Source organism: Poecilia reticulata, linkage group LG20, assembly GCF_000633615.1.
Source record: "Poecilia reticulata strain Guanapo linkage group LG20, Guppy_female_1.0+MT, whole genome shotgun sequence".
Taxonomy (NCBI): domain Eukaryota; kingdom Metazoa; phylum Chordata; class Actinopteri; order Cyprinodontiformes; family Poeciliidae; genus Poecilia; species Poecilia reticulata.
In genome coordinates, this window is record NC_024350.1 from 24257283 (window position 1) to 24279980 (window position 22698).

At 40.1% G+C, this 22698-nt stretch overlaps 1 protein-coding gene across 1 annotated transcript in view; it reads left to right on the forward strand.

The window, feature by feature from the left end:
• Positions 1 to 16707, forward strand: part of dipk2ab (divergent protein kinase domain 2Ab) — a 39335-nt gene extending 22628 nt beyond the window's left edge. Inside the window, exons 3-4 of the mRNA XM_008396811.2 lie at positions 7499 to 7802; positions 13794 to 16707. Of these exons, the coding sequence (XP_008395033.1) occupies positions 7499 to 7802; positions 13794 to 14140 (651 nt within the window). The 3' untranslated portion in view covers positions 14141 to 16707. The remainder of the gene's footprint in view (positions 1 to 7498; positions 7803 to 13793) is intronic.
• Positions 16708 to 22698: the final 5991 nt, after the last annotated feature.

The following is a 22698-nucleotide window of genomic DNA, read 5'->3' on the forward strand; positions in this document are numbered from 1 at the left end:
GATATTTAACTGGGGTTGTATGGTGGTGGGGGGTTTGTGCATGCTCTTCTCAAAGACGGGTTGAAGTGTGAGGTCAGTGACAGCACTCTTCCTGCTCGCCATGCCACCCCAGCTGCCCCCGAGATAATTGGTGTTGCTCTGAAACGTACAGGCCTTCATGTAGGCCTTAAACCCACACTCGTCAGGTCTGAGGCCAAGTTTCACTCAGGCTCCTTCACTGTTGTGTGGGCAGCAATACCACCTAGAGAGTCAACACCCCACTGCCTGTGACTTAATACATTCCTCATCTTCCAGCAGGGTGGGCTCGAGGTGCCTTTATGTTCAGTGGTTCAACTCCAGGTCGGGAAAAGGTTTTGTCTGTCCACTAACAACGCTGTATGCGCTTTCAACCTCAAGCTGCACTGTCCCCTGCACTCATTCTTCATCCTGTTCTCATTCTCTCTACAGAGCAAAGGCCTGAAAAACTCAAAGACCTATGTAACCTATTTCTGTCAGTGTGACAGAACAGAGTCACGTGTGTGCCCTTTCTGTCAGTGCTGTAAAGCTTTACTTTTCCTGGTTTGAGAATGTAAAATCTCGGATGATTCTTACTATTCATGTTTTTGTGTTGGATACAGTTATCCTTTCAAAAACACACACCAGATATATTAATGGCAAGTCTGGTGTTAAGAACCTTTGAAAAGGGTCTTATCCTCTTCAAAGTTTCAAAACCACTGCAAGTCTGTGCTGTTTCTATAATTTACAGTGGGCCTTTGACCAATATTTATCTATATTATATAGACAGTATCTATAACTTAGTAGCATCACTACTACTGTTACATGACCAAGCCCCACATGGCGGACTCCCCCAAAAACATGTCCCCAGCAGCACCAGCATAGAAAAAAGTATTGATTCTTATGTCAGCCCAGTTTTCTCTCATCAGGCCAATACAATATGTGAAGAAATGACTAACATTTGACCGATACCATTGTTAATGACGTAACGTGCATTAATGGTTTAAACCTCACCTAAAGAAAGTGCCACCATTCTGAATTATTGGTCATCTGCCTGGAAAAAAAGCTATAACATTTGTGAACAACTGTCGTAATCTATCAAATAAAGGACCACCTTCCTTTGGTTGCATAAAGGTAATGCTGTGTTAAAAGAATGACCTTTAAAACAGCTGAGTGCAGGTGAGCTATACCAGTAAAGAATCAGGCAAAAATAATAGATTCACAGATTAGGATTCTAAGATGATTACTTGGAATTACTTGCACCATACCCCACTCACTTTAGATGATTATCTAAAGTGTTTATAAATTCCAGTTTCTTATTGAGAACTTTAAGATGTGAGAACAGCATTGAAAACGTTTTTTCTTCTTTTTTTTTTTCCTAGCCTTCCTTATGTGAGCACTCCTCAACTTGTTAAATTTTATTAGAAGCCGGAGTGAAGACATGCCACTGTGTGGAAGAGAACAGTCATAGGAGTTTGTTTTACAACCCCCAAAAAATTGGGCTTGATTTTGTTTTTTACTGCATGACCAGGTTGAGCTTATAATGGTGCGTTCACTGATCCAGAAAAAGATCCGATTTTTGTATTTCTGACCAGGTCAGGGCCAACTGAGGGGAAAAATCTAGTAAATTTCCTTATAATAAACCAGCTAACATCGGCTTCCTAAATTGGCATCAGTAGAATTACATGCTTTGCTGTTAAAACTAAAAATAACTGTATTATGTTAAACAGCTCTATTTTAAATGCTTATACAAATGATTGTGTGAACCTGGTATTTTTACTCGGGGTTTAGTAATTCCCTTCCTTAAAACTTTTGGTTTGAAAACAACCACCGTGACTCTACAGTATCTGATTAGAGCGCTTCTGGCTTTACGGTTACAACAGAATCATTGTTGGGTTTGTGGATGGAACAAAGATAGGATGGGGGGGTTAGCAGGAAAAGCAGCAGCAGTAGCAGCTTGATACGAGCCGCACTACGGGGGGGGAAAAAAAGCGGTAGTGACCATGTGTGCCTTGGCTGAGGAGTTAACGCATGCTCCCCTGTGGGGCCTGAGCACTCGCCTTGGACTAACAGACTGTATTTTAAACTTAAATGGCCAGCAAAATGCCAGACGGGGCTCACCACACTTCCTTCCAGACACTCAAGGTCAACAGGAGAGCTACACAGAAAAGCGATGTGTTTCTAACTCCAGCCTGGCAGCCCCGTGCTGCCAGCCTTACAGAGCAAATGTGACTTCTTCTTTAGCAATAAGCCCCTGTGATAAACAGACTAAAAAAGTTTTCATCTGGCAATCTTAGGTTTAAGTAGGCTTTGTTTGGCGTAATGCTGTCGCCCGCTGCATTTTCTCTCTTTGAAAAGTGATCCCTGGACTCCAGATGAGACGTGTCCATGCTTGTTTGCTGTTGAAACAATACGGTTTTATTCAGGAGAGAAAATGTTAAGAATTTACACCACACCCCACTCAGGGTTTTATTAAGCCGCTCACATGCAACACTTTGGGGCAAACTGCTAATTTCCCCTTCTTTTTTTTTTTTGGCTGCAAGTAGTTGTAGATGCAAAAGCAATGCTTCTGTTTCCTCATAAATATTGCATTAATAAAACACTGCTGTGTGCTCACCATATTTGTGTGTGTATGTGTTTGATGGGCCAGTGTTCTTTGCAAGGCAGCCAAAGCAATAATCTTGGGAGCCACTCGTGTTTACTCGGCTCCTGAATAGAGGTTGTTATCAGCCCCGGTCACGTTGCATGTTCTCATTCACATTCACTCAGATACACTTGCGCATAGACACGCTCTCACTTGCACACGAGGAAAAAAAAAACAAGGAGCCTCTTTTCGAACCCTCCACAAGCGCACACACAAAAAATGCTTTTCCCTGAGTGGTCCTGTAGAAGGGCACGCCTTTGTCAGCAGATGTCAGGACGCAGGTGTGTGTTCCTACGCCTCTCGCTTCACTCGTTTCATCCTCTTCTCCAGAGGCGGCCCATTTGTCTGTGGCCCTGTTTCATTTCGGCCCACTCCCGCCTCCCCGCCCATCCCACCCTGAGGAGAAGACTCCAGTGAGCCTGTTGTGTTCCAGGGTAAAGGAGTCAAAAATCAACCCCCCTCCAACATGGACTTGATGCTGCTGCAGTGCACCAGCTGAACCTTTAAAATTAGATTTAAAAAAGCCTTGGCTCTGTAAGTTACTGGTAAACAATCTTGAACAAGATTGTATGTTCGTCTTGCTTTACCTCTTGATGCACTGATCTTTTTTTTTTTTTTTCTTTTCAAATTACATGGCAATTTCCAATTGCCATGTAATTCTGTCTGTATTTTAGCAGCTCTCTGATATTGAAAATAGCCAACTTCAAATCTTCTCAGTAAGAAATACTAAAGAGAGTTGTCATTGTTATCATTCACAGAGCAGAAAGATCAGATTTTTTAAAATCTTTTCTAAGTATTATACACTTTTAACTGATCTAAGTTTTCTAAAAATGAAAACTTTGCTGTGTACCTTTGCCACACAGCAGAATCTAAAGCCAGCTTTAGCTTTATTTGAGGGAAAACGATGAATAAAACCCAAGTTGGTTTTTACTCAAAGGTCCGCAACGTTGTAAAGTCAGCTGGAAGTTTTGAAAAAATTCAGTTTGACAAAGTGTGCACGTTTTATAAGTCTTGAGGAAGAGGATTTATATTGTGCTGGAAATGTAATTAAAACAATTTTAAAGGGAGTGTTTTTCTTTTTTATCATGGGACAGGATGATCAGGCCTTTAAAAGCAGTAAGTTTCTAGGATGTCATTGGCAGTTTAGCACCCTCAGCATTTTTGAAAAGCTTAATACCATCAGGAGACGACTGGTAAAATTCACAACCACACACATCTTCACACTTTACTTCCTAGGTCTACTTACAGTGCAAAAAGATGTAATATTTGGCTGAGCCTTTCTATATTGCCTCCCTCACCACCAGTACTTCCCTCAGAACGCCTCATTGCGGCCGTTAATGACTTCTGCAGTGTAACCATTTAGGGAGTGCTAAGGAAGAATGAGTGTAGTATTTATCAACCCGCGCAATAGGAGGGCTTGAATCTGGATGCTCAGGTGCGCTCTTCCATGTGCCTGCATGCACTGTTCAGTAGTTCTCTCCTTAAGGCGTTTTAGCATTCAAAAGTTTAAATTTAAGAAGCTCATTAAAGCAGTACGGAAGTACAAGTTGAGGCGCAGATCGCTAGGCAACGGGCCTGCCAGTGTGTGTAAATGACCGACAACTATGTTGAGAGCCGAGGACGGGGGCCAGACAGACATGAAGGCCTTCTCATAACAGCCATTGACAGTGTCTGAAAGTAGCCTCGAGGCATTCATCCAGCAACCCCCCTCCACACTCCCATTCTGCCGTCGCTTTACTTTTGCTCCCATTCAGGCCTGCAATCTGACAACAAAGAGAGAGATGTGTTTAGCAGGCAGGTCTTTGCCGGTTTACTCCTCCTGTCTACTGAAGCGAAGAAGCGAAAGACGCTCTGTTTGTCTCTTCTGTTCGTCATCTCTCATTTCTCCTCCTTCGCACTCCTCCTCCCCCCCCACCAGCCAACCACCTCCTCCATCCACCTTTCCCTCATTTATCTATCTGCCCTGCGGGGGTGAGAGAGGGACGCTGGTGTTTTACAAAGCTAGTTTAGCTGCAACAGTGGATGGGCTGCATTTTGTCAACAGCACTGAAAGCTTCAAATATTTCCACCAACGGGAAAAAATACATTCCAGTAGCGTTTATTATGGGTCAAAGTACGGTGTGTGGGCTTAAAAAGGATGTACCATCTGATCCATCATCTGCTTAATCGTTTTATAGGCAACTTTAGAAATTAGAAAGCCATTTTAGATTTATAGCCTATTAAGTCTCTAATCCTGAAATCTCCTATGAGGGGAAAGCTTACATGATTGTCTCCTATCCAGCTAGTATTTGGAAAGTGCAGTCAGTTCAACTCTGTTTTATTATTTTATTTTTTACAGCCACAGAACCTTCATCCTGTCAAGTTTTCTGTCTCTGAAAATGTAGAGGAAGGATAATAAGGCGAGATGATTTGGAGAAGTCCCGGTGAGTCATTGCCAAGTGACAGGCACAGACAGACAGGCTGCAGGGAAGCAAGCACTGCTTTGTGGACAGACTTTTTGTCTTGCCCACAATTGATTGGGCCACCTCAGGGAAATGGATCCTACTAATATGGCATGTAGTTTATCATCATTCCCTGCTTTTTCTTAAATCGGACAGAATCAATGGATTAATTCCATAAAAAAGTAATGTTCTGTAAAAGGTCGATCTTATGTGTGGAAAATTATTGCGGCATAAACTTGTTGATTTTTAAAGTGATTCTATTTTGCTCTCTTGAAGGAATTATTACTTTGTTGCATGTTGCTCAACACACTATGAGGATTGCTTAAGGTGAAATTCCTCAGTGATTGTCTGTGGTTCTAAAGTGAAACTGCACATTTTGTTTCCAGTGCATTTCCAAATGGTTTGAACCTCCATGAGCTTTTTCACATTTTGCCTAGTTACAATCTCAAACTTCAGTCTGTTTTATTGGGATTTTACTACTATAAGATTTTAAACGTTACTACCATTAGTATGAAATCCAAACCTTCTGGACAGTGCGCGGCCACAGACCTTAAGACAATGCGCCATAGTATGTGGAATCAGTTTTGCGTTTTGCTGCTGTGCCATAACTCCAAATAAAAATGAGAGTGAAGTGAAGGGAGACCGAGTATGACATGCCACCCCAGCTGCCCCTCTTTTATTGTGAATAAAAGAGGAAAGATCACATGACGTCACTTGCTTGGCAGTATTTTAGATATTTAAAATAAAAATCTAATCAATAATTATCAAAATTGACTGATGGGAAATGCTTATATAAGATACCTTTTTCAGCCATATTGTGGGCGGCCCTCGTTTCTAGTTGTTCCATAATCTGTCTTTATCTTCAGATGTTTAATTTGTTTATTAGGTGACTTGACAATTGCTTGCCACTCTTTTCAAATGCTTGGAAATTTAAAAAACATGAAATTTAAAACCATTTCCCTCCTCCCTCTTAAATGTACTGCTTAACTTTATGGCTATCATGTATAATACATTTAGGTATTTTACTGCAACATGGTAAATGTGAAAAAGTTCACAGGGTATGATTACTTTCACAAAGCACAGTTGCCTATTCTTTAGCTTTTGCACCTACTTAGATCTATAGTTTATATGCGGTACGGGTCCAGCTGTTATCCTGGAGATACACCCTCTACGTAACCGGTGGGGAGCGTTGCAGAGGGTGGTTAACACGTACGCCTGTAAATAATTTGTATTCCATTAAAGTTTAAAACAAGTCGAGGCAGCCATGCATATTTAACCCCCCCAATAGCCTCTCAGCAGAAATTGAAAGCTGGTAAAATATTGAATTACCAAGAGAGCAGGCTGGGACGCAACAGTCATAATAGTTCACACCTTAGCTGCAGCGTCTTGGTGTTTCCTTTCCAACATCTCTTTTTAGAGAGAAGCAATGAAGCGCTGCCGGATGTGTGTGTGCGTCGGCTGCGGGCCAGAAAAACGGCAGAAATTTGTTGGATAGAAATTGTGAGCTGTCATTAGCCGAGCATATGGCAGGTGTTTATTATGAAAGATTGAGGCCCTTGGTGGAGAGTTTATGTTACATGATGGGAGCTTATTATCATTTGCAGCAAAAAAAAAAAAAAAGCCTTGCGTCTGCAGAAAAGTTGGATTCCGTCTGTTATTTTCCATCGATTTTGTTCGACCGCTGCAACTGCCTGAGACAATGAAATGGATCTAGAAGAGGGAAACGGAGGGAAGGAACATTGGGAAATGCCAGAGCTGTAGTCTCATAGCGGCTGGAGAGAGAAAGTTTGTTTTATTTATTTATAGGCAAATTTGGCTTTCATTTATTGATGGTATGCAGCAGCATTTAAAAGATAAACCTGCTAAGCTGTAGGTTTATCTTGGTGTTCTGAATAAGTTGGAACCCATAAGATGCAGTGAAATGCTGTCAGTTTCCCAAACTGCATTTAACCGGGTTAAACGGCACCACGAAGCAGTTTAAGCGCCCTGCAGTCGCATCAGAAAGCATAAGGCTTTCCTGCTAACTGCTCCTGCCACAAATCACCCCCTATCAGTTCTCTGGAAGCACACAGTACAGCAGCAAGCTTCGGCTCGTAGCTGTAGGGCTTAAACACAAACGGACTCTTTGCTTTTATTAAATTTAATCCGTTATACCCCAAGCTTGCGCTGCTTCACGTGATTCTCTGGCTCATTTTCAGCTATTGTGTTTAAAATTGTATATCAGAAATCACCCAAGGCTTCACTAGCATCTTGTTTTTTTTTTTTCCCTTTCATCTTTCTCTGGATTCAGGAACTGATTTCAGAGCAAATTAAAAAACTATCCTTTGACATGGTGACTGTTTCCACAATTCATTTGTTAGCCTTTACCTTCATTTTTTTTCACCACCTGACCCTTTTTATCCACGTTTTTTCTTCTCAGAGCTTTCCATCGGATGAAGGGTGGCCGTTCGCCAAGTACCTGGGAGCGTGTGGGCGCATGGTAGCTGTCAACTACGTGGGCGAGGAGCTGTGGAGCTTCTACAATGCGCCGTGGGAGAAGAGGGTTGACCTGGCGCGGCAGCTGATGGACATTGCCGAGCAGCTTACCAACAATGACTTTGACTTTGCCCTGTACCTGCTGGATGTCAGTTTTGATAACTTTGCAGTCGGCCCTCGGGACGGAAAAGTCATCATAGTCGATGCCGAAAACGTCCTGGTAGCAGACAAAAGACAGATAAAGCAAGGTGAGGGTCATTGCCTAATTGTTTATCACATAGCTGCTTCCATTTCTTCTTTTTTTTTCTTTTTTTTTCGTTTTTGACATTTCAGTATATAGTTAGTCTAGATTTCTCTTCAAAATCTCCTGGTATTTCTAAGAACTATTTTCAGGGGTTTTGGAGGACAAATGGATCCACAGCATCTTAGATCCTCCACCATACTTAAGAGTTGGAATATAAACATACAAGGTCATGATCTATTTTTATGTATTCAATCCCAGTTTAAATGTGGCTGTGTGACATCCCCCAAATGTTAACAGTACCACATGAGAGAAACCAGGCGCTATGGATTACTAATAAAGCTTCTGTAAATCTTGTCAACTTGAAAAAGTAACTCAGAATTTTTAAGAAAAAAAACTAAATTAATTTTAAAAGGATTATTAAATGATTTTGTGAAACAATCATTTCTTTGCATGAAAATTTGTTAAACCTTCAGAGAAAAATTGAAAAGGTTAAATTTTTCTCAGTATGACATCGAGCATTTGCAATTAGACTAATTTTTTTTAAGGCTTTTTATACATCTTTTGACAAGGGTGTTTTAAATAGACCATGTTTCCAGCTCTTCTCTGGAGAAACAGTTTGCTTTTACTTCATGTAATTTGCACAAATTGAAATTTTAAAAGTGAAATTCCATCCATAACCTTACTACTGGTCCATCTCTTGTTCATCACTCTTGCTCAGAAGCTCGGACATGACATGAAGCATTGACCATAGTTTCAATTCTGCAGAAAAGAGATTCGAATGAGCAATCACTGAATGTTTTAGGAATGGCCTCTTGAGACTTTAGGCTAGATTTGCATATGCTGGAAGTCTCCTCTCTTCTAAGAATATATCCAGCCGGCACCCCCACTCTCTCTAACACATGCGTCCCCATCAAAGCAAAGATTGTTCGGATAACGAGCCATCTCTGCTGCCCTAGATTTTTGCCTCGCGGAAAAAAAAAAAAAAAAAAAAAGAGCCCATAACAAGGTCCAGGAAAGCTATACATCACACCCTGAGTGCTGCTGCTCGCCTCCCTTCAGTCTTCCTTCCAGGGGCCACTTCAGAGAGAGCGACGGCCACCTCGTCCGACACTTAGATTTGTCCCCTTGTGCTGAAATCCTATTAAAGTGATAAACTATTGTGTTGCTAGATGTTGAGGCTTCACCATTGTACCCTGTGACGGATATGAGATATTGCTCGTAAGTGAAAGGGAGTGTGCATTTCCTTTTTTTTTTAACACATAATAGAAGCATTGTGATAAATTTATCCCGGGATAAAGCGGCATTTTACCAAATTACAAGCTTCAACTCCAGGGAACCACAAAGTAATGTAGAACGTGTGAAGGAACTCCAACATCCCTGCTGTTTTTCACTTGAATTTCTGCTTCATTTCTGCATGATTATGCTTATGTGTGTTCATGTATTTGCCTTCCTCAGAAGTGTGTATATTTATCTTTGTTGCCAAGAGCTGCAATTTTCCAGCCTGTCACCGAAGCCCTTTGCCAGTCCTGGAGCACAATCCAGGTTGATACTCCCTTTGTCTGGCCCGACACATTTAGAGCCTGACAACTCAAGCTGCTTACCCCTGGCCTTTCAGAGCTTAAGCCTCAAGTTTATTTGCTTCCTTCGTGTTTGTGTGCCTGGATCTGTTTGTGTGTGTGTGTGTGTATGTGTGCCAAAGCGCTGCAACGCAGCAGGAAGAAGAGGGGGGGGATCATGGCGATAATGAGCATTACTAGGTCACGGCCGTGTGGTGAACAGCAGTAGGAAACAGGCGCGGCAACTTCCCAAGGCTCTGGGAACAGAGAAGCCAATCCCTACAATTAGTGCCTGAGCTGGGAAAGCATGCTGAAGCGTGCGACGCCAGAGTCATCGGTCCAAACTGAAACCAATCGATTTGTAAATCAAACGCGCAGAAAGCAACGTGCCAATCCACCCTCTTATTAGAATCATCCATATGGATGCAGGGGGTTCCGGAGACGGGGAGCTGTGCCCTTTTTGTCTGCACAGTCCAGCGATGCGAAAGGAGTGATTTCCCCATGATTGAGCTCATGGCGTCACTGGCTGGCTTGACAACACTCGTGTCACTCATTTTCCTCTTTCTCCTTTACACAGTCTCCCAAAGATGCACTTGCTTTTCCTCTCACACTTGTCTCCGTTCCCAATATCCGACTTTCTCTTCTGAACTCAACAGTAAGGCTATGTTAACGAGGTCTCAGGCCATGCCTTCAAAGTTTGTTCAACCTTGTGAAGGCAGAGGTGTGAGAGGAATGCACACAGGTCCAGTCTGAGCTCTTTAACATGGAAGATGCCAGATACCTGAGACACATGGGGCTCGATGGTCATACCTCACCTGATTCTGCCGCTGATTTGAATTGAAAATGATTTAGTTTGCTTTGTAAATTTGCCCAGAACTGCAGGTAGAAAAAAAAACTAGGGTAGATGTCTTACAAAAAGCATTCATCGTCCTTGAACTAATGTGCTTCAACATATTTTTATGAGCATCTCGTGTAATAAACTAACACAAAAGCATACGATTGATATACTGTTTTTTTGTTTTTTTTTTAAACGAATGCACATTTTTAAGGCTGGCCTGGATTTGTATTCAGCTTTAACTAACATCTCTATCCCCACTAACACAGCAACATGATGCCACCACCTTGTTTCATAATGGGAATGGTGTGATTTGTAGTGTTGGCTTTCCACCTCAAATACTGTTTTGTACGAAGACTTAAATGACCTTGAGATCTTTTTTCACATGTTTGCCATATCTGCCGCCTCTGGAAACAGAGCTTCTTATGATGTTCTCTGAACACTGGTTTTCTTCTTGCAATTAAGGACAACATTTTTGTCTACACAATTAAGAGCTGCAATGAGCTGTGGATCTTTGTAACTCCATCTTAGCATTTTGCAAAGAAGGAAATTGCGCTCACGTCTTCTACTTGTCTTGAGTAGTAATTGGTGCAGCACCACCACATGTGGGTTTCGGGAGGCAGATTTTTCAAAGGGTTTCGTTCATTTGATATACTGAAATTTATATCGGTGTGAAAGCGAGCCACACCACCTAAAATTTAATGTTACAATTTTGGTCCCCAGTCAAACAGAATCTACCGGACTATCAGACGTAAAGACACCCTTATATAAAATACAATGCAAAACATGTAGTCATAACAAAGGAAAAAGTATTTGGGGGCCATGTGCTGCTGCCCTGCCCCAACTAATTACTACATAGTTAGTCAATGAAGACACTATTTTCATTTGTTTGTTTTTTAGATTTTATTTGGGGGCATCTGAAAAACTCCTTAACTGCCATCATGCCATCGGTGTCCTCGTAGATCTATTGACTTACTTGGAAGCATTTTGAGAGTGACTGTTAGTCTAAATAAAAATGCATGCCACACTTTTGGGATTTGAATTCATTTTTATTTTTCCCTCATTTTCCTTCCTCCTCAGGTGTGCATTACAGTCTGCATATGGCACAAAATCTCAACGAAGGGCATTTACATTTGAAAAGGCATCTTGACGAAATGTGAAAAGGTGCTCTTGGAAGGCACTATATTGGGCCTCTTAACGTCCTTTTCACTTTTTTCTGAGACTCAAAATACTTTGCATATGTGTCCTTGAGTATATCTTTCTCGGCCCTATTTTTTTCTTCTGAGGTTTTTCTAACCGGCGTGTGTGTGTGCGTGTGTGTGCGGGGGGTACAATTTTGTGAGAAGAGCAGGAGACTCTCCCGATGCCATCTGTCAATCAGCGTTGAGGTTTGACGCCTGACCGGCTCTGAAGCATTAATTGCTTTTCACCTCACCTCGCTGCGTTTTCGTGTACATCTTTATATGCACCGGTGCGCAGATATATCCATCTTCATCACCCACACTGATTGAGGTTGATGTGTCTCGCCTCTTTTGGGGGGTGGGCCCCACAGTGGGACCCCCCTCTTCTTACTAACGGACCAGTTCTGGATGTTTGATTGAGTTGTTCTGATGAGCCAGAGGAGAAGTGCATTATAGTGCCTGATGCACTGATTATATGTTTGCATCCTCTGGGTCCCCTCCAGTCTACCAACAGTGTTATTGATCTGCTTTTAATGCGCAAACCAATAGCTCTCTCATCATTCCAGGTTTTTTTTATTTTTTTTATTGCCTCCCTTCTTTCCTAACCCAATCCTCTAAAGAGAATGAAAAAGGAAAATAAAATGAGCAGGGGAAAGAATTTTATTTGCTCTGTAAATCAAGTAAAAGGGTTCATTTCTGTCAAATAAAACTGTAGATGGTTGTTCGGCTGTGAGCCCTGAAAAAAAAAAAAAAAAGCCCTTCTCTCAATAGCTGGAGACTTCTTAGAGATTCTTTGGTTTCTTCAGCGGCTGATATGTTTATTAAATTTTTGGGGGTTATTTAAAAAAATAAATGCAATTGTTACATAAATATAAATGACAAAGAACAAAGTCTCCAACTACGAGAGGTGTGTGTGTAAATTCTGCTCAACATTTTTAGTTTTGTAGTTTACCTTTTTTTTTTTATCATTAAAATATTCTAAAACGTGGAGCAACCAGGAGTCAATAAAGCCCCAATCTTAAACCTGCTATATGCAAAAATCTGATTTTTAAATTTTATTTTTGACATTTCTTGTTTTTTAGCCCATTTTTAGCATTTTTCAGCAAACTCTGATTTGACAATGATTACAAGCAACCTTATGTTTGCAATTTACCTGGTTAGAATTTGTAACTGTAACCTGTGTATTTGTCAATGATAAAGATTTACAGTGAGATATCCAACCAGCAAATGTGAAGCCTTAAAGTGATAAAACATTTCTCACCTTTCTCTCTAAGAGAACTCTGTTGTTTAAAGAAAATCCCAGTATTTTTCTGATCAGTGAATACACCATACATAATCATTACCAAGTCATGCTTACAACACCACACTTTGTTGCATTGGTTAGGATGCAGTTACTGAGTGAAGACATTCAAAGTTGAACATTTCAGTATTACCAGGGTGTTTTAAAACTTACTACAAGAAGCAAAAGCAGAGGTTGTGACATATTTAAAAGAAAAGTGTTTTCAATGACACATTGAGATGTGTTTTCCATTCACTGAGGCTGCAAGAGAGCAAGGCTTTCATCAGATAACAGGGTCGCTCAACAAGGAGGAAAAGGTGCTCTGGTTTATTATTATAAAACATTTTAAAACGTGTCATGTTCATGCTATGATGCATAGTGGGTTGTGAAATTTTTTTTGAGAGTCTTAGAGAAAAGATAAGGATCCAAGAGAAAACGGCAAATAATACTGTTTATGTAATGCTAGTCATGCTAGTAGCTAATATAAGATGCGAAGCAAATTTAAAATGTTTTGCTTTTTACTTCTGTTTTTGAAATACTTGAACACTGTTTTGCGGTGACATCCCCCTTAACATTGTTAAGCTATAATTAATGACCACTTACAGGAGAAAGCTTAAAAATATAATTTGTTTTCATATCTGTCACAAAATGGTCATTTGAAAGAAATTAAAGTTAAAATTGCTATTGGCAGAACAAAGCCTTAAAAGAACCAAAGAAAAAAGAAAGAACCCAAAACATCCTCCTCTCTCTGGGGGAAAAAATCTGATGTCAACTTTATACATAAAGCAGATCTAAAATAATAAAAAAAAAAAGGTCAATAGTGCTTAAGTTGTACCAATGACCAAACCAACTAAATGAAATGCAAACATAGTAAATAAAATTATGCAATTCACAATGTTTACTATTACTATTGTGTATTGTATTAGTAATTGTATTAGTAATCTAACAAAGTCTCTTTTTTTTTTATTTATTTATGAAAAGCCAAGAAGGGAAAAAAAAGTATTAACTAAAGGTTTAGGTGATTCTATATCAGAATCACTTAAATCTGAACAGTATTAAATTAAATGTTTCACCCACTGCAAAGGTGATTTAAAAAAAAAAAAAAAAAAGTAATATAAACATTTTCATGTGTGTCCACCTGCAGACAAGCCGGAGAACTACGACGCGTGGTATGAGAGCCGCTTCGAGGAGTGTGACAGGGAGGCCTGCCTTTCTTTCTCCAAGGAGGCCCTCTGCTCCCGGGTCACCGTGGACCACAACTATTATGCCGTGTGCCAGAACTTACTGTCGCAGTACGCCACGTGGCGGGGAACCACTGGCGGCCTCCTTCACGACCCGCCCGCTCACATAGCCAAAGATGGACAACTCGAGGCTTTGTTGGACGAGTGCACCAAACCTAAAAAGCGCTACGGCCGCTTTCAGGCGGCCAAGGAACTGCGCGAATACCTCACACGGCTATCTGCCGCATCCTCCTCCGCCATGGCAAGGTAATGCATGGGGTCGGCGTTAGCCCGACGCTTCGAGACACGATTTTGTACTCTTTATCTCCGGACTCTTGAACTATCGGTTCTTGTTCATGATGTCATTCGCTCCCTTTGCGCATTGGAGCAAGAAGAAGGTGTTTGAATCAAACTTTATTAAAGCCCTAGCTTTTACCTTGACTTTTCTGCTTTGTTTGAGAGGATTGTGGCACTGCAAAAAAAAAGAAAAAAAAAAAAAACCTACCTGAGCCAAGAGAGCGAGGTTACGGGGTTAACCTGTCGGCTCTCAGGGTGGGCTACCACCTCCGGAGCAGAAATAAGGAGGCTCCGGTAAGCGCATCCGTCATTGGAGTCAGGCTAACGCAAATCAACAGTAACCAAGCAACAGCAGCCGTAACATCACACAGCCCAGATGATGATTATTTTCCTTTTTATGCCTCAGTTTCTTCTTCTTTTTTTTTTCATACCATTAAAAACCTTAACATCTGTTTTAGTCATAGTTCTCAGTTTTATTTCATTTCTAGAAGGGTTGATTCTGTTTTGCAGAGCTGAATTGTAGTCATTTGAGCCATGGTTATTTTTTGCTGTGTTGTGGCTCTTTATTTTCTGTAGCAATGCTGCCTGGAAGGTGGAAGTAGCATGAATCACCTGCTGCAGGATGGCAGGAAAGGCCAAGGGAGAAGAGGTAAAAAAAATTAAAAAAAAAGAGGAGGAAAAAAAAAAGTGGGTTAGAAAGTTTTGGATTTCAGAGGACATGTACAAAAAAACTTGACAGCTACTCTTTATGTACAGGTACATCTCAATGATCATCAGAAATAATCAAAAAGTCAATTTACTTCAGTAATACAGTTTAAAAAGAAAAATGTATAGATGTATTCATAACACGCAGGGTAAAATCTTTCAAGTGTTTATTTCTGCTAAATTTGATTATTATGGCTTGTAGCTGATTTAAAATTCTAAATCTATTTTTTCTGATTATTAAATTAGACTGAAAATATATATTCATGTATGACACTTGCGTCACACATCTAAATAAAACTCTTTCTTGAAGAAGTGATGGTCTGTGGCCATGAATGATGCTTGAATAGTCTTTCCTTCACAATTCTTTTGTTCCCCCTAAACCTTTTCTTCCATCCACTAAACTTTCCATTCCATTTATGTGCCTGGTAACGGCACTCTGTAAATAGCCCATTTTCTTTAGCAATGCCTTTTTGAGGCTTACCCAATGCAAAACAGAAAAGACGAAAACAAATGCTGCTTATTGGTCATTACATTAGGACTGCAAGCTTTTGGAAAAGCATACAGCTTTAGTAGCATTCTGGTGAATATTTCTATAGCAATCTGACTTGCAGTATACAAAAACAACATGACTTGCAAATCTGAGATGTATTGTGAAGCCCTATTTCAGGTAGCATTGAAATAAAAAAAAAAGTAATAGATTTCTTTAGCTATAAGCCATAATGATCTAAAGGAACTGAAATAAGTGGTTGAATTGTATAACTGTGTGTAAAGAATCCTTAATTGCCTTTAATTGAATTGCTGAAAGAAACCAACTTTTCGATAATATTCACATTTATTGAGATGCACCTTTTTTGTTGTTGTTTTCCAATCATTCAGGTTTCAGGATTGTGGCAATCATTTTGTGTTTTTTTTTTTTTTTTTTTTTGCGTGGATTATTAGTTTTCTGTTTACTAGGAATCTGAAACGGTGAGACAGCTGCTCATAGGAAAAGGAAGGCGATAATTGGACTGTGGCAGTCCGTTAATGCAGATGTGCCGATACCAAAGAGGCTACTGGTAGTAAGAGACCACACCTTTCCTAACGCCTGGTCCACGCTGAAGAACTGACTGAGTACTGATATTCTTTCTCCTAAACAATGATCAGCCATAGCTGTTTTGAACGATTCCCCTTTACTTTGTCGGCCTGCAGCAGAATTGATAAATGATTTGTTGAACACTTTTCCCTCCATCAGTGTCATAAAGCCACTTGATTTAAAAGAGAAAATGAAGTGATTCTGAAAGAACCAGAACACATGATTAATCCCCATTCCATTTCCCCTTCTTTGTCTTGATTTGATGAATGAATTAGAGTTCTCCAAGTGCTGCTCGATGCAATAACCTCTGTCAGGTCAGTGGTATAAGAAAAGGGAATGAAGATTTAAAATTACTTTCTTGTTCCAGAAGCGGCTTCCGGACCTGCACTTTCTAAATTTTGCAGCCGAGAAATCTCTGCGTTTAAATATTTAAACACTCTTCACCACTTAAGAGGTTGAGGATGGTTTTACACTCGGTGGACCAACAAATTAAAAGCATAATCACAAATACTGGCTCATTTTGCTCTTGGTTTATAGGATACATTACTCAGCATAACTTGGTTTAAAAAGAAGAAAAATCTGCCTCGAAGTCCCATTTGTTTGTTTTTTTTGTAGGTTTAAGTAGGATCCTAAAATACCCAGTGGAGGTTTGTTTAATGCAGACCATAAAAAGTTGGGATAATAATCAAATGAATGCTTCATTTGATGAAACTGGTATGACTCTTGCCAGCTAGGAAAAGCAATAAAGACAAGTTTGGCTTATGGATTATGTTTTTTTTTGTTGTTTCTCTCTCTCTCTTGTTTCAACTCCATCATTTGTTGTGACAGCTGTTTGTTTACCCATGTGTCGGATATATTTAACTATGGAGGACATTGAACCTAGAGGGATTTGTTCATGCGTAACTAACTGTCCACTTTTGTACTGTAATTTTCTTTTAAGTATTATATCAGCGTTGTCTGATTTTTCCTGTGCCTTTCATTCAAAAGTTGTATTTACAACTTTTAGTGGATTTAAATATTAAAATAAATGAAGATATATATATATATATAAATATATATATAGATATAAATATACTCATGCTCTGTGTGGACTCTTCTTGATTCTGTTTCCTGTTTTTTTGTTTTTTTTGAGTTGGCTCCAGTTTGGTTGCTTAAAAAAAAGAAAACTGATTCACTGCAGCACAGCTGGATATCGATGTTTGCCAAGTCTTTTTTAGTTATCCTTTGTTTTGATCTTTTATATCTTCATCTTCCCTCAAATTAAAAGCCCAGGCTTCCTTTTGTTGTGCTCTCCACTGAACTAAGATGCGAGTCTTTCCCTTTTTATCCGGTTTTATTATTTTCATTCAACATCTTTACACAAAGATTGCTTTAAATATTAATATGGTAACCTTTCAGTGAAGCTTTCCTCTTACACACTTCAATTTGGTCACACAGATAGTAAAATTGTTCTTTTTTTTTATTATTGTGCAAGTACAGTTTCCACAGAAAAATTACTCCTCACGCATAGAGTGAAGCCCAGAATTATTCCCACCCCCAGCAGATTTCATTAAATATTTTAATGCAATCAAGGAGGATTGTTTCTGGTGGATATATCTCACAAGATAATATAAACCGAGTATGAAATCAACACCTTCATATAACTGAAGACCAGGATGTTTGCGCTAGTATCTTTACATTTTATTTTTGGTGATGGGCTTCAAATCTTTAAAGTTGGAAACCTTCTTGGCTGTTGCTTCATTTAATTAATTAATGATCTGTCAGATTCAAGTTGGGACTCTGGCTAGACGCCTTCAGAAACGTTGATACTTGAAACATGTTGGTACAATGAAAAAAAATTTAAGATTATCAACAAACCCTACACTGCCAGGGATATGAATAATTTTGGACTGGACATGGTTTATGTTTTCAAATGACAAACGGGCACAGCATTTTCTCTCAAGGTGAGCTTGTGTGCGTGGTTTGTGTGTGTGTGTGTATGTGTGTGGGTGGGTATATTTGTCAGAGTTAAGCCGTTTTATTATTGCAAACCAATATCGTGCATCATCTGCCTTTAATCTTGCCTGTGCCACCTCGTGCTTTACTTTATGCAGAAGAATTTTACTTGAAATCTCAAGTACCACTTCTCAGAATTAATAGATTAAGCCGAGGATTTTTAACATCACCAAATATTGTTTTCTGGGCAGAAGATACAGAAAAGACAGGTGAATAAATTGCAGCTTTAGTCTTTTTTTACATTTCTGTGTTTTGGGTGAACATTTCAGACTCATTTTTATTTATTTTTTTTCTGAAAGCAGAAGCTTAAAAATGTGAATGGGAGCAGCTGTTTTGGGAATTCGACCATTTCAAAACACAGTTTATGTTCGCAAAGACAACAGGAAAGAATTGAACAGATTTCGAGCAACGGCATAAACAACTTCAGACAGCATGATAAATGAACGAGATCTAGTTCACGTGGGAACTGTGAGTGTTAAGCAGCGACATTAATTCACGCAATTTAATGTGAACAAACTGAATCTAGAACTAATTCTTGTTAGGGGTGATTTGGCTTGACTTCTAAAATAATCAAAAATATTTAGGCCTATAACATTGGCTATTATTACACTGTTTGCTGATTTTCTCCAAATAAGTTGATATAAAACTCAATTGACAAAACTTTGTACGGGCTGCACAGTGGTGCAGTTGGTAGAGCTGTTGCCTTGCAGCAAGAAGGTTCTGGGTTCGATTCCCAGCCTGGGGTCTTTCTGCATGGAGTTTGCATGTTCTCCCTGTGCATGCGTGGGTTTTCTCCGGGTACTCCGGTTTCCTCCAACAGTCCAAAAACATGACTGTTAGGTTAATTGACCTCACCAAATTGCCCCTAGATGTGTGTGTGTGCATGGTTGTGTGTCTCTGTGTTGCCCTGTGACAGACTGGCGACCTGTCCAGGGTGAACCCTGCCTCTCGCCTGAAACGATAGCTGGAGATAGGCACCAGCAACCCTCCCGACCCCACTAAGGGACAAGGGTGCAAGAAAATGGATGGATGGACAAAACTTTGTGCTGATGAGTGTTTGTAAAGTCTTTGACCTGGAGTTGTGCAGGAGTGTTGTCTTTGCTAATTGTAGCCCAAGTTCTCACAATGAGACATAGTAGTGCTTAACCCACAACCACAATTAGAAGCTGCATCGCTGACACTCGTTGCCACTCCCCCCCCCCCCCACTTTCTGTTCATCCTCTGCATGGTCATTTTTTTTCTACCTATTCCCATCTCCTCCTCTGTAATTGTGCGTCTCTTTGATACACCCGCTGGTTTGTGCACGGAGCTGATGTCACAGTCGTTGTGGTGAAGAGCTGTTAAAGGTCCCCGTGCTGTAGGCCCAATTGATGAATGAATCCAGGGTTGGCCAGCTGTAAGAAAACACCGCAGAAAAAATGAATGTGGGGGGCTGAGGAGGAGGAGGAGGAAGCGGGCGCTCGACTTTAATAAACAGGCTTAAATAAACATGAGGCCATTTCCGGGGCAAATTCACCGGGGATTTTTCTACATTAGGCACAGAGAGGGGAAGAAGTCGGTGCCGGTAGGGTGGTGGGTGGTGGGGGGTGGAAGGATGAGACAAACAGTATGGCTGTGGAGGAAAAGCATCTAGAAATTACCACAAATAGAAATAGAAATTTCCTCACCACGCTGTCCAATTTGCTGCGAGCGAGTTTACTTTCGCAAATTGCAGCCTGAAGTTGTCGGCGTCGAAAACAAGCGACAGCAGCTTGCTTAGCGTGGCTTGCAACTATGCAGAATGCACCCTATAGGAGGACATCTTGTTATCATTCTAATAGAAATCTGCCTGTAGTTGGGGAGGCGGGTGGCTGGAAATAAATATGGTGCCTGTCATGTGACTATCTTTCCAATATCACAAGTCCACAGGTTTAAAAAAAAATAAATAAAATAAAATAAATCCACCCCTGGTTTCTAGCTTATCGGGACAGGGGGACGTCTGGAGCGCAGAGGTGCACAACGTATTTAGTGTTCAGCAAGCCATGTTATCTAAATCTCGACATAACTTTAGCCTCGCCTGTCATATTACAAACCCGGGGAAACTGCTGATATCTTATTCAGGTCATCAACTGAAAGAAAGAATGGGAGGCGAGGGAAGTGCCAAATGTTTGATTATGGCTATAAAAGGGCATAAAAAAAATGAGGCAAAAGCTGAAAGTTTCCTGGTTGTTGTGGCTCGGCTAAAGTGATGTAAAGTCTATTTCATGCTCCGGCGAGCCTCAGGGACAGCCAGCCATTTTTAGACCCAGAATGACCTATATATATTTTTTTTTTCCGAGGGTAGATTGTTTAGTGTTCGGAGTGGGTCAGGAATAACGGCGTGCCAAGCTGTGTTTTTCGGAGCACTCACCCGTGTGAGCACGGCCTGTTGTTTTGGGTCTTTTCCGGGTCTGAATGCTCCGAAGGTTCTTTGTAAGCTCCTCCTGGAAAATCATCACTAATGCAACACAGGACTTGCTAGAAGCGATGTTCCTGTCAGGCCGCTTACATCGCTTCAACATGTTTATGTCACCAACACATCTATTATGCCTCATTTGGAAAATGCTGGGATGCTTTTTTTTTTCTTTTTTTTTTCTTCAAACACCACAGCACACTTTGGCCCAACATAAAAGTGCACCAGTGAAAATATTTGTGCTCTGTGTGCTTGACAGGCAGGAGAAAGGAAAGTATTCTAGGAGAAAGGATTTGCTTTGACTTTCTAAGAGCTCATTTTGGTTTCAGTTTGATGAGCTCTTTCAGCCAAACTTGACTTCAGATGCACTTTAGGACGGTTTCCTAAAAAAAAAAAAAAGAGCAGAGTTTTTGCAGCCTTTTCATTGATTGTGAGAGCACGCTTACTGAGTGACTCAAAAGTGGAGGACATGCAGCGAAGGAGAACTACACCACAAACAACTAGCATATGGCAGAAAAATAAAAAAAAATAAAACAAAAATCACAAAACCCGGGCATGTTCAACATTTCCTAAAGATCAAAACGGAAGCACAAATGCATGGCAAAATTAAATGTAGAGCAATGAAACACCTGAAATATCTGTGATTTTGTGATTGTCAAAGATTATCACAATAAATAAATCAATGCTCTCTTCAAAAAACGTAAAAAAAAATTTGTTTTAAATTATGAGCGACACTTTAAATAAAGGGTAGCTTAGAACATATGCTATCTCATCACAAATGTTGAGTTTTGCACTTCAAGACCCCGTTAACTGCTACTTTCTGTAAAAGCTGATCTATCAATGTGCTTATTTTTTAATCCAAACTATATTAATTATTTGTACACTAAATGAGGCAATAACCCAAGTTTTATGTTGAACTTTTAACCTAATGATCAGCGATCTCCACACGAAAGGTGCGATATGTATGTTTGGGGGGGATTTTTCTTTTTATGTGCAAAACATGAACACAATCACAAAACCCGAGCATTTTGGGAAATACTTTTCCAAAAATGCAAGGAAAAGTATTTTTTCCATGTTTTAAAGGCTAATCTGAATGTTCCACAGCAGTGTGTTAGCAGCACTGTTTATAAAATAACTACAGAAATCCAAAAGGACTTCAATCATGTCCAAATCACAGTGAAAAGTACTAAATCTGACAAAACCGTCTGGAAACTCATTACAACACATGCTGACTGACATGCTGACTGGACCAAACTGCTTTCAGAAAGAGGTCACAAGGTCACTTTGGCAAAAGGGGAACAGTAACTGCTAACCACATGCAGTCTCTTAGCTCTGGATGTTTACTCTGCAGTGCCGGAGAAAGTACTCAAACAATGTATTTAAGGAAAAGTACAAATAAACAGACAAAAACGTACTCTAGTAAAAGTACCACATTAACAGTTTTACTTGAGTAAAAATAAGAAAGTACTGGCTTTTAAAAATACTTAAGTATTAAAAGTACAAGTACTTGCTGAATGTATCACCTAATCGCTAATACAATATCATTAAGAGTACCTATCGTGTAAATACTCTGTGATCGTCAGTATACAAATTGAATATATTCTTTTTTTCCAAGACGTATAAAAAAAAAAAGGTTCATAGAGGTTAAGAATGTTCCAGTAACTTCAATCTGAAAAGTCATAGAAATTTTAAGCACATGTGTTTTGATTCTTTATCTGCCGTCTTTCAACTTGTATTTCTTTCTTAGCTTTTATTTGCAGCTCATAACCATCTCACTTATCATTACCCGTATTGCTCTTTCATAAAGGTTCCAACCCAAAGACAAACAAATGGGAGCCATGCTGTGGCTCTCTGTCCTCTCCACTGGGGGAGAGGTCACAGGCACTCTTAGGGGGTCTAATCTACCAGGGGACCAGCATGCCTGCAATCCCATTACCCATCTATGCAGCAGTTTAGATGCACATAATCATCTCCAGTTGGTGGGGGTTGCTTGGGTAGATGAGGAGCTCCACAGGCTCCCTCCTCATCTCCCTCGACACATTAGTTAACACCCAGGGCAGTGATTAAAACCATCATTTATTCAGCAAACCCCTTCGTTCAGGCGTGTGTTCTTTGCCCTTAAATGTAAAATGCTGTGGTGTGCAATAGTGTTTAGATCGATCATGTCATAGGTACAAATTTCAGCGAGTTTCTTGGGGTCTTACTTCACAGATTTATACAAATTAGCAATTGTAAAAGAATAGACATGTTTTTTTCTTTTTCTTTGCACAAATATTGTGGCATGCCTCCCATTAAACGGATACACGTAAATAAAATCCTGTTCAAAAAG